The sequence below is a fragment of the Scyliorhinus canicula genome, chromosome 15, assembly GCF_902713615.1.
Source record: "Scyliorhinus canicula chromosome 15, sScyCan1.1, whole genome shotgun sequence".
In the NCBI taxonomy this organism is placed as follows: domain Eukaryota; kingdom Metazoa; phylum Chordata; class Chondrichthyes; order Carcharhiniformes; family Scyliorhinidae; genus Scyliorhinus; species Scyliorhinus canicula.
The window spans coordinates 9,122,306-9,134,744 of record NC_052160.1 but is presented as its reverse complement, the minus strand read 5'-3'; the positions used below and the strand labels follow the sequence as shown (position 1 = coordinate 9,134,744).

At 47.1% G+C, this 12,439-nt stretch overlaps 1 protein-coding gene across 5 annotated transcripts in view; it reads right to left on the bottom strand.

The window, feature by feature from the left end:
- Positions 1 to 12,439, bottom strand: part of fbxl16 (F-box and leucine-rich repeat protein 16) — a 176,708-nt gene that overhangs the window by 61,318 nt on the left and 102,951 nt on the right. For all 5 annotated transcript variants that reach the window (XM_038820066.1, XM_038820070.1, XM_038820069.1 and 2 more), the window contains exon 3: positions 61 to 569. In XM_038820066.1, the coding sequence (XP_038675994.1) occupies positions 61 to 569 (509 nt within the window). The remainder of the gene's footprint in view (positions 1 to 60; positions 570 to 12,439) is intronic.

The window sequence follows — 12,439 nt, the reverse complement described above, 5'->3', positions numbered from 1 at the left end:
TTTAAGCCTTATCAACTGCCCACATTATGAATGTCAATGCAGATTTAGCCTTTGGTCTACCTGTCCAATATCAGCTCCTCCAGCTTGTGCAGATCACAAGCAATGTACTCCAGCGCCATGTCAGTGATACGTGGACACCACGAGAGGTCCAGGCTGCGCAGTTTCCGCAAGTTCTCTGCCACCAGCTCTACGCCGTCGTCGGTGATTTTGGAGCAGCCGGAGAGGCTGAGGGTGGTGAGGTTGGGCAGGCTGTGCACCATGTTCACCACACCGTGATTGGTGATCTCCCAGCAGGAGTTTAGGCGCAGCGTGTGTGTGGTGTACCCTTGCTTGGCAGTGAAATAGGCCATGGCTGTGTCCGTCACATGATAGGCCTGCAAATTCAGCTCAGTAAGGTTCGGCAGCAGCTGTGAAATGGCGGCGATGGCGTCGTCCGCCACGTTGATACAGTCGCTAACGCTCAGGGAGGCAATCCGTGCATTAAGGCTGGACCAGAGGCCTGCTTCCGTGAAGTCGTTGCAGCCTGAGAGCTCCAAGTGGGCGAGTCCCTGCATCTGCTCCAACATTACCTGGGGGGACAAACAGAGTGAAGAGAGTGTATAAAATACTGCAGCAACGATTCCTTACCTGCACATCCCAATCACTTTGAATCATTTAATGAAGCAAAGCACTAAACTGTCACTGCATCCTCCAACTCCCCAGCAGTACCTCACTGGCTATGTAGCGCTCCCAATATAGAAGAAAGGATGGGAACATTCTCATTTATTTTTCGCCGGAATGTCTACATTTTCCAAAACAGATTTTTTTTTTCTCGGTAACCGGGTCAATGATAATCTGCAGCATCAGCGAAGGGGGGGATAAACATTTGGAATTCTGGGTGTCTGACTCAAAAAGCTATCACGTGATCATGTTCAGGGCAGTTGTCCTGTCTTATTTTAAGATTTAATGTCAAATTCAGAACAAAAGCTGCCTTTAATTTACACAATTGGAATACAAGAGATCAAGGTGATGTCATCCCTCAAGAGCGAAGGCTAAGTGGTTAATAATTCCATTGTAACGGTGAGAGTGCATTACATATCCCGGCCACTTTTAATGTTCAAACAAATTTTAATGTGCCAACCAATTTGCGATGGGTGTCCAGTTGTGCATCCAAGTGTCCGCTGGATGGTTTTGGCATTAGACGTATATGATGCAAAGCTGTAGGATGTGAATCATATCCCATAAGTGAGCTGACCCATTAGATTCTCTGCTCTGGAAGGACAGGTGGGTTTTCTCAATGGTATAAATGATACCTAAATCACATCCAATCATTACTGGTTGACCATCCAAGGTCTCATTTCTTTGGGGTGGTGCCCAGTTATATCCCGTGCAGGGTGCCCTGATGTGCCAAACAGGGGACCCCTTGCTGACAACCTCTTCAAGCAGCTGCAGGTTATAGAAATATGGAATATATGAGCAGGAGGAGGCCATTTGGCCCTTCGAGCCTGCTTCGTCATTCATTATGATCATGGCTGATCATCCAACTCAGTAGCCTGATCCCGCTCTCCACCTCCCCCCACCCCCCAATAACTTGGTAATCTGCACATTGTAGTGAGCCTAGCTCTCTCGCTTCAAAATGCAGATTTGCTAAAAGGTGATTCCACCCCATAATGGACGGGTTTCACATCGCGACGTCTCATGAGTTCGCTTGAGACCTTGCGCGGAGTTGCCAGCCGAGTCCATCCCGGGAGCAGGGTCCTCCGGCTCTTAGCGGCCACCCTTTGCCACAGCGAGCTTCTTTTCGAGCCCGGAGTGTCCGTTTCAGACTGCAAACTAGCCTGCATCTCAGCCAGTGCAGATCCTCTAACACTCTGTACACAGAGGAGAGGGTGGGCGTTACCAGGCAGATTGGTATCCAAAATCTCGCCAGCACAAATCCCCGTTTTTGACCTCTCGCGAGATGTTTAAAAAAATATTTTTAGAGACAATTTTCCATGGCAACACTGTAAAACCACAACATGTAACAAATACAACTCGAAACTTAAAACACCCTCCCAACCCCACCTCCCGAAAGCAATCCTAACCAGAAATGCCTCCCAACATCTGACAGTGGGCAGCAACCTGAAATAGGACATGAAAGGCTGCCATCTTGAGTTGAACCCTTCTGCTGACCCCCTCATGATATATTCGACCTTCTCCAAGTACAAAAACTCCATCGGGATCGCTTCTTAGCCTTTTGGCCAAGATCAAATGTCAGATGAAGCCGAAGATGAGATGCAACGCCGTTTCTTGTCAGCTTGGATCTTGCATGCCTCTCTTGTGCAGACCATGAATTGGTTTTTGGAGCAAGCAATGGTATGGATTGAGGATTTGCCCCGTCCACTCTGCACGTTGGATTTGTAACTTTAATTATGGAATTTTTAAAAATGTTAAATTATAAAAGCTCAAACAGGATAAAGCAATGGGTGGAACTGGAGACTCTCACCAAAGCAGGACTCACCTCCGGGCTATCAACGAGACGAAGGCGAGAGCATCAGCCTTCACCCCCCAGCAGGAGCCCCGGCGAGTCCGAGACCCGCAAAATATGCACCAGGGGGCACAGCTCCAGCTCAAACCCAAAAATCCCTGACAAGGTGCTGACGGCCTCTCACGAGATGTAATGACCATTACAGGAATGGGACTTGCGGCCATGGCTAGCGCGGCTGCTAAATCGCGGCCCACGTGTCCACTTTGCTTCCATATTTCTTTATTCCCCTTTTCTTTAACCAGCTATCTGACCTATGAAATGTTGCTGTTCTCTGCTTCAATCATTGCCACTGGTAGTGAGTTTCAGAGCCTCCCTGAGCATAAAAATAATGTTGTTGAAATTGCTCTTTTCTAGTACTGAAATAAAAGTGTATCGCCAGCCATTTGCTGGAATCTGACCCACAGCTGTATACTTTAATAAAATTTCAATTACTCAATAACTATGATGGTAAGTTTTTTTCAGTTATGCCATTCAAAATTTCAGAACATTTGTAAATGTAGGCAATTGAATAAATGTCCTAGCTAATTCATTTCGGATTCAAGATTTTAATTTTGGTGCATTTCATTCCCTGATAATGAACAACAGATTGCAGTTCATGTAATCGACACAAACCATAATCCTCACGTGCCAACATCAACAGAAATCAGCACGAAGTGCATTAAACCTACAACTGCAGCTAGAAAATAGGATCCAAACTAAATTAAAAAGCCAACATAAAGATCCTCCCCCCTCATCCTTCAGGTACCATGCCCTAAGTGAGCATTGTTGACCTGTATTTCCACTGATCCATGGTTGACCTGGTCCATAATGATGCTTGGCAAAGCACTGCAGCGCCTTCATCAGAACGGCTCACCAGGAAACTCTCACACTGTTCCTTCCCCCATCAGACAATAGCACTACGAATCTATATTTTATATGAACCGTATCCCAAAGCAGTAGACATACTAGCGGGACTCTCTCAGGGGCCAGACCGGAGAATCCCCGTGACCTACGGAATCGGCGCTTTGGTGGTGGGATGGGGGCCGCGTAGAGATTCTCGGCCCATGATGGGCCGAGCGGCCATTACAAAAAACCCGAGTCCCGCTGGCACCGTTCTAATCTGCTCTCAGCCGGCGGGACCATGGCGTGCAAGGGTCCGGGGATGGCCTGTGGGGGGGGGGGGGGGGGGCCTCCGTTGTGGCCTGGCCCGCGATCGGGGCCCACCAATCGGCGGGCCGGCCTCTCGGGCCGGGGGGTCTCCTTTCGTCCACGCCAGCCCCTTTAGCCCGACGCCATGTTGCATTGGGGCCGACACGGAGAAGGGAGCCATTGCGCATGCGCAGATCCCACAACGCCCAGTTGACACCAGGATCGGCAGCTGGAGCGGCGTGAGTCGCTCCAGTGCCGTGCTGGTCCCCTGTAGGGTCCAGGATTGCTGATCCTGAGGCCATGTTGACGCCATTGAGAAATGCGACGGCGTTACCAACGGTGTCAACACTTAGCCTCAGGATCAGAGACTCCTGCCATATGATCTTCTATAAGAACTTGTGTATGTTTTGAAGATGATGTACAAACTGGGATGAATGGCACAGGAAAAATGGAGAAAAAAGGAAATTATTCAACAGCCGAGACCTTCCAGCTCTTCACGCTGTCGGGATCTTCTGATTTCGCGGACGGTGCACCCCTGCACCAGGGTTTCCTGGTATTGTGGGGTGGAAACAATGGGAAATCCCATTGATAGCGGAAGGACCAGCAGCTCCCACCACCGGCCAAGTGCGGGTGCCTCCCTCCGCCGAGAAACATGGCAGAGAATCTCACCCTGTGTTCACATAAGGATAATAACTTTGGTATTAAATGGCTATCAGTAATTGTTTAAAGTGAAAGTGTGACGGGAAGTGATTGAATCTGTCAAAATTCTATATAACTTGCAGAACGAATTTGCTCATTGAAGATCTATGTTATGAAAATGAATGAGAGTCTGGGCTGGTCTATTAGAGTTTTATGTAACAGACATGAATGGGAATAGTTTGGGTCACTTTGAGTTCTATATTTAGATTGTATCAATGTGAACCGTACCTTACTTTAACCTTAGAATAGTGCCCCATTCAAGTAAAGGTCAGAAAGCTTAATGATTGGTTTCGAATTTATGTATAAAAGGTAGCATTTTATTTTATACATTTAAGTTTAATCATCTGCGGTCAGGTAATGCGTAATTTTTAATTTCCAAAATGCATTAATTTACAAAGATCTCAACGCATTTGAATCCCAGAAATAATGGAATCAGCAAATTTACTTATTCTTTAAAAATCTTTATTGTCACAAGTAGGCTGACATTAACACTGCAATGAGGTTACTGTGAAAATCCCCCTAGTCGCCACATCCCGGCGCCTGTTCGGGTACACAGAGGGAGAATTCAGAATATTCAATTCACCTAACAGCACGTCTTTTGGGACCTGATTTGGGAAACCAGAGCACCCGGAGGAAACCCACGCAGACACAGGGAGAACGTGCAGACTCCGCACAGACAGTGACCCAAGCCGGGAATCGAACCCGGGTCCCTGGAGCTCAGAAGCAACTGTGCTACCGTGCACGTGTGCACCAATTTGTAAAATTTATAGATCAGCTTGGATATGTGATGATTGTAGTCCTGATTTAGTTTATGAATCATTTCATTTTGCTTGTGAAAATACTTAATCTATCAGCTGACTGCCTGCTGTCATATTTCTTTACGTTGATTAATAATGGATCTGATTTGACAGCAGAACACCAGTCTACTGTCTTATATTTTGGCTAGTCTTTAAGGCTTTTCTTTATTAATATGTGGAAATGTTCGGAGAGCTCAATTTCTATAAGTTATCTTCATAAAAATATGCACGTCCAGTGCTTACTGTTACTAAGCATATCATTCTTTACTGTTGCACGTGTTATGAAGAGATTATGAAAAATGACAAGCAGAGTCTTTACAACAGATGGTGTCAATATGTCAAACGCTAGCTAAGAAAATGGTCATGGCAGTAAAATGACCAACTGCCAATTCCTATTATAATATGTATTCATAGCTCAGAAGAAGATAAAAGAATTCAAGTGTGTTTTACAACTTCTCCTTGAGATGCCTGATAACCTTGATACAATGATCCTCTAGTTCCTCAGCAAACCAGTTATGCACAATTTCCTTGCACGTCAGTTAATCTGGAATATTGATTCATATTTAACAGAAGTTGGTGATGTGAAGATTATTGGAAATTCCTTCAGCAGAAGTTACTCACGAGTGTCTTAACTGAGAGAAAGACAATCAGAACTGTATCTGCTTTTAAAAGCCTTTGATTGAACAATTCATTTCCTCTTACATAGATGATTTGGAGTTGGGGACCAAGTGCAATGTGTCCAAGTTTGCAGACGACACTAAGATGAGTGGTAAAGCAAAAAGTGCAGTGGATACCGGAAGTCTGCAGAGGGATTTGGATAGGTTAAGTGAATGGGCTAGGGTCTGGCAGATGGAATACAATGTTGACAAATGTGAGCCTATCCATTTTGGTAGGAATAACAGCAAAAGGGATTATTATTTGAATGATAAAATATTAAAACATGCTGTTGTGCAGAGAGACCTGGGTGTGCTAGTGCATGAGCCGCAAAAAGTTGGTTTACCAGGTGCAACAGGTGATTAAGAAGGCAAATGGAGTTTTGTCCTTCATTGCTAGAGGGATGAAGTTTAATACTAGGGAGGTTATGCTGCAATTGAATAAGGTGTTAGTGAGGCCACACCTGGAGTATTGTGTTCAGTTTTGGTCTCCTTACTTGAGAAAGGACGTCCTGGCACTGGAGGGTGTGCAGAGGAGATTTACTAGGTTAATCCCAGAGCTGAAGGGGTTGGATTACAAGGAGAGGTTGAGTAGACTGGGACTGTACTCGTTGGAATTTAGAAGGATGAGGGGGGGGATCTTATAGAAACATATAAAATTATGAAGGGAACAGATAGGATAGAAGCAGGGAGGTTGTTTCCACTGGCGGGTGAAAGCAGAACTAGGGGGCGTAGCCTCAAAATAAGGGGAAGTAGATTTAGGACTGACCTTAGGAGGAACTTCTTCACCCAAAGGGTTGTGAATCTATTGAATTTCTTGCCCAGTGAAGCAGTTGAGGCTCCTTCATTAAATGTTTTTAGGATAAAGATAGATAGTTATTTGAAGAATAAAGGGATTAAGGGTTATGGTGTTCAGGCCGGAAAGTGGAGCTGAGTCCACAAAAGATCAGCCATGATCTCATTGAATGGCGGAGCAGGCTCGAGGGGCCAGATGGCCGACTCCTGCTCCTAGTTTTTTTGTGTTCTGGCGCATGTGCAGAACTGCCGGCGTGTTTCCTGCACATGCACAGGGGGTTTCTTCTCTGCGCTGGCCATGGTGGAGCCTTACAGAGACCGGCACAGAGGGAAAGAGGGGGGGGGGGGGGGGGGGGGAGTTCCCTACTAATCTGATGTGCTCACGGTCAATTAAACAGAGTTTGGCATTTCAGATCAACCTGGATGCCATGAACTAGCTAGCAGAGCTGAGAAACGTTCATACCCATTGAACATGCCCAGCTTTACGCGAACGTTTCTATCTGAGGGCACTGGAAGCTCATGCTATCTAAAGCAATGGCAATCTACCAAAGCATATCCTAGTGTGAACAGAGATCTCAAATGGAAGGTCTCGGTGCCAGGCTAAATTGATGATTGCAAGCAGAGAAGTAACTTTCCAGTGTTAGCAACATATGGGCGGTCATTGTACTGAAAATCTCCCCAGGCCCATTGATGCTTTTAAATATATTATAACCTCTCATTGTTAAGGTCCAACACACTGTAAAATATAGACATTGTGATCTTTTGCTGTGTTATTTCAATGGCCACAAAAGTTAGTCGAGGAATCGACATGCAAATGTGCACATTTAGCAATGATTATTCCTTTAAGAAGGTGGAAACACTGGCTTCCAGGAACCAGCTGGAAGAGCAAAGTCTCAGGCACAAATCATACCTGACGCACAAGAACCAGCTTCTCAAAGTAGCAGAGCAGTTCAGAGGCCGAGCTTTCTTGTCTCTTTCTCTGCTTCTGGTCAATCACTCGAAAATGCAACCACCTGCGAAAATATCTTTTTGGAGTGTAACATCTGAGGTGTGATGTCTGGACTGTGACATTTGCAATATGGAGCGCGATTCCCCCATGCCGCGCCGTACCAGAGAATCGATGTTGACGCCATTTTCACGCGCAACGCCGGTCCGATGCCGTCCCGCCATTCTCCCTGGCGGGAACGGCTTCATCGGGATCTGCGCCGCGCACGTCGGAGAATCCGCCGAGAGGGCAATCGAGGCGCTTCACACAGGCCCCCGCTATTCTCCGGCCCGGATAGGCCGAAGTCCCGACAGTGTGACCCCGGGTCACACCATCACCATTCACCCCTGCAAAATTAAATCGTCGCCAGTTGTGCTGTGCTGGGGGGGTGGGGATGGATTGGGGGGGAGTGGATGGGGGGAGGGGGTGGATAGGGGGGTGGATGGCGGGGGGGTGGATGAGGGGGATGGATGGGGGGTGGATGGGGGGTGGATGGGGGGCTGGATGGGGGGTGGATGAGGGGATGGGGGGATAAGGGTGTGGATGGGGGGTTGGATGGGGTGATGGGGTTGGGGGGGGTTGTTCATGCAAATGTATTTATTAATGCATACGTTAAATGAAACCATTGACAGGTACAGTGATCCATTGGCTAGGCAAGGAATCTAGAATATCTTCTTGAAAATAAAATATGATTAAATTAAAACTTGTGACTCAATTGTTGAACCAAATGGTGTGGAGACAATGCAGAGAGCTCTGTAGATGGAGAAGAATGTAAATCAGAGACTGCTGGATATGCAAAACTACCCACTCAAGGGGACAGACCTTGATCTTTCAGACTTTGCAGAGATTCACTGCTTGGACTTCGGTTTTCAGTTTGTGGCATCACCACCTGAGCCTTTGATCTACGTTCAGCTTCCTAAATTATCCACTGATATATATTTGCTTCCTGTAACATTTACAACACTGTATCAAACCATGAGAGATTAAAGTAGCTATGGTGCAAAGGCCCCCCACATCCCCCCATTCCCCCAAACCCCCCATTCACCCCCAACCCCCCCATCCACCCCCCCCCCCCCCCCCCCCACAGCTCAATGTCTTTTCTATGAGTCTCAATTCTTATCAATGCCTGAAAGGTCTGAGAATTCTTGCACAGTCACCCCTCAGGTTAAAAAGCACCAGGCCTTCCCGGCTGACTCGCTGTGGCTTGGGAATACAAAACTTCAATCTCACTGAAAAGCTAGACATGTTGCTGAAGCTTTTCGTCTCGCAGTCATCAGGACAAATACTAGAATGCCAAATTTCAAACAAACACAATAATTTATACCACAGGAGAAAGGGTGCTGATTGGTTGGCAAATGGACTCTAATTGGCTGAGGCATTACCAATGATAACGGAACAGGGAACCATTAGCTCCCCAAACTCCCAGGTCAGTCAGAAAATGTGCCAGGCTTGAACATATTCCATTTGTTTGTAGAAGATTGGTCCCTGCTTATCAATGTGCGTCACTTCTAGCAAATATAAATGAGCAAGGTTATGAATTTGATTATCTTCAATTGGGAGTTAGTGTAGCTATTAGCACACATAGCTCAATCAGCATTCTATCAGGAAGAAAAAATCATGACACGTGTGCCCACCCATAGCTCACTGAACATGTCACATCACTGGGCCTGCCGAATAAAGGTGGGGTAATGGTGGAGACATTGGAAAGTAACTTTTCTGCAGGTCCTCCCTCGACCAACCAAGAAAATGACAGGATTGTGCTGCAAAATTCAATAAAACGTTTTCATTGCATTAATAAAGTACATCTATATTACTACCCTGCTGAGGAGAAGGTGGGACTCTAAGATTACAAAGTCTAATTGCCATTGAGTAAACACTAAGTCATCCCTGTAAAGGTCAAATAATTTGCTTCTGTAATGTCTCTTTTGAAAACTCCCTTTTTGAAGAAGGTCAGGAACAAAGTGTTGGATGTACAGGCCTCGAATACTCAAGGCCCCACATCCTGGTCGATGCAGGAGTGCATTGGCCTCCAATAATCTCCATAGCTAACCACCCTGAGGTATCCAGAATCAGTCTCCTATAGTTAAATACCAATGGTAGGTGCCTGTGTTATTTTGCAGATGTCCCAGAGGAAGGGACATGGGCAAAACAACACGATGTCCATTTGGGGAGCCCCCTCAACCCCATGATGACTCCTCCAGCACCCCCTCTCCCACCCTCGACAATTCATGTGGGTAGCACGGTAGCATAGTGGTTAGCACTATGATTTCACAGCGCCAGGGTCCCAGGTTCGATTCCTGACTTGAGTCACTGTCTGTGCGGAGTCTGCACGTTCTCCCCGTGTCTGCGTGGGTTTCCTCCGGGTGCTCCGGTTTCCTCCCAAAAGTCCCGAAAGACGCGCTGTTAGGTGAATTGGACATTCTGAATTCTCCCTCTGTGTACCCGAACAGGTGCTGGACTGTGGAGACTAAGGGATTTTCACAGTAACTTCATTGCAGTGTTAATGTAAGCCTACTTGTGACAATAATAAAAGATTATTATTAATCCATGGTACAGCAGTGAATTGGACCAATCCAATCAGCCAGAATTCCTACATCTGGGATTTCTTTGGCAAAGCATTGACCTGGACATTCTGGCAGATCGCACATCCCAAAATAGCTACTCGTTATCCAGCATGTCCAACCTTCTGAATAAAGAACGATAGAGGGGAGAATTGCATGGCGTACCATCTGCCACCAGTTTGCTATCACCCATTTTGCAGCAACACTCAAAGTTCAAACGATCCCCGGATGTCAGACTGTGGGCGCGATTTAACGGGAGAGAAACAGAGTCCTGTTTTTGGGTACGTTTAGTGGGGTCTTCCTCAGCGCCTGCAGCACTGAGAACGACACCGTGACCTTTCTTTGGCCTCGTCGAGGAACGCCGCATTGTGCCCGCACTTACAATCATTTCCTGCTCTGGTAAGTTCTGCACGCCAGCACAGGGAGAGAACTCGTGGATCGGGGCGCCATTTTTAAATGCCGCCTCGATCTTTCGACCCTCCTCAGCCACTGCACCCAATTTACCTCATTCGGGGTCCTCGAGCTACCCCCCCCCCCCCCCCCACCCCATCTCTTAAGGGCAAGACACCCCCCCCCCCCCCCCCCGGGAAACCTGACACCTTGGCACCACCAGCCCAGCGAGATCCAGGTGGCGACTTCTCGCGAAGTTCCGTTAAATCTCACCAGACATTTCGAGCATCGTGAATCTCACGAGAGGAGGCCTCTCGTGAGATTCACGATGCTCGAAATGTCTGGTGAGATTTAACGGAACTTCGCGAGAAGTCGCCACCTGGATCTCGCTGGGCTGGTGGTGCCAAAGTGTCAGGTTTCCCGCGCAAGATTCGCCAGCTTTGTCGCGTTACCAATTCGGGCGCGACGAGGCCATCAAATCGCACCCAGTATGTCTGAAGGTGCCATCCTGCACAACAGGTCTACCCCAGGGGCCTAGAAAAGGATCATTTCCTATCATCGTGTACATAATGCAATAGCTGCTGCCTAAGATCGTCAACTGTGAGTTAACGTCTTCCTAGAGGTTTGTCCCCCACGCTCCAGCCATTAATCACCAACCCACCCATCCTTGTGACTCACGGACTTCCTACACCAATTGGCAAACAAAAAGACACATTACCCAATTGGATGATTACTGACAAGCAAACAGCCTTTTTCGTTGTAATTTTCAATATTTTATATCTGGTAGAGAAATGTTCATAAAAAATAACAAAATAAAACCTTTCTGAATGTCCCCCGAGTGCCTTTTCCCAGAGTTGCACCCAGAGGTGTTCTGGAGGAGGCTATTCAATTGCTGGAGGCTTGGCAACGCTAATGCTGTCGCATACTGAAGAATTTTGTATCTTGCTTCATGTATTTCCACATACTTTTATTTCTAATTCCATTCATTTTTAAATTATCGAAATTTTCAGGATGCATCCATTTTAGAAGCACTTCCATTATGCGCTCGGGTCATTCATAACTCTCAGGGTTCCAGAAAATCATAATGTCCAAACTCAAAGTTGCTGATCAGAAATTGAAATTATTCATATAACCATTAGCTCCCCAGTGAGTGGGCAAAATGATTAAGCAGCATTGCTGTAGGTTTGCAAAAATGATACGCCCCTCCTCTCCAGCTATTTTACCCTGCACCCCTTCTATTAATGTGCCAACTTTGGATGCCTTTCCCTGGTCAATTGAATCCCAGGCCTTACGCACGGTGAAACAGAGGATGCTTGACGTGCACATCAGTTCCATTAACATCTGTAAACAGCATCGCCCCCTCATACTGCACTGCAGCTGGCTGCTAAGAGGTGTGGGGCAACACTGCACATCCTCCGACTTTCTCCCCATGCATTTCTTTCTGGAAGCTAGGGGCAGCACGGTAGCATAGTGGTTAGCATCAATGCTTCACAGCTCCAGGGTGCCAGGTTCGGTTCCCGGCTGGGTCACTGTCTGTGCGGAGTCTGCACGTCCTCCCCGTGTGTGCGTGGGTTTCCTCCGGGTGCTCCGGTTTCCTCCCACAGTCCAAAGATGTGCGGGTTAGGTGGATTGGCCATGCTAAATTGCCCGTAGTGTCCTAAGAAGTAGGGTTAAGGGGGAGTTGTTGGGTTACGTGTATAGGGTGGATACGTGAGTTTGAGTAGGGTGATCATTGCTCGGCACAACATCGAGGGCCGAAGGGCCTGTTCTGTGCGGTACTGCTGTAAATCTAGCACCTGGCATCACCTCCTGTAATCAGAAACTTCCTGGCAGGAGTAACAAGCATCCGCCTGCACCCTTTCATCCTGTGACATGGTGAATGGGGTCCGCTAGACGGGTTTTTTGCAGGATTATGAAGCGCTGGG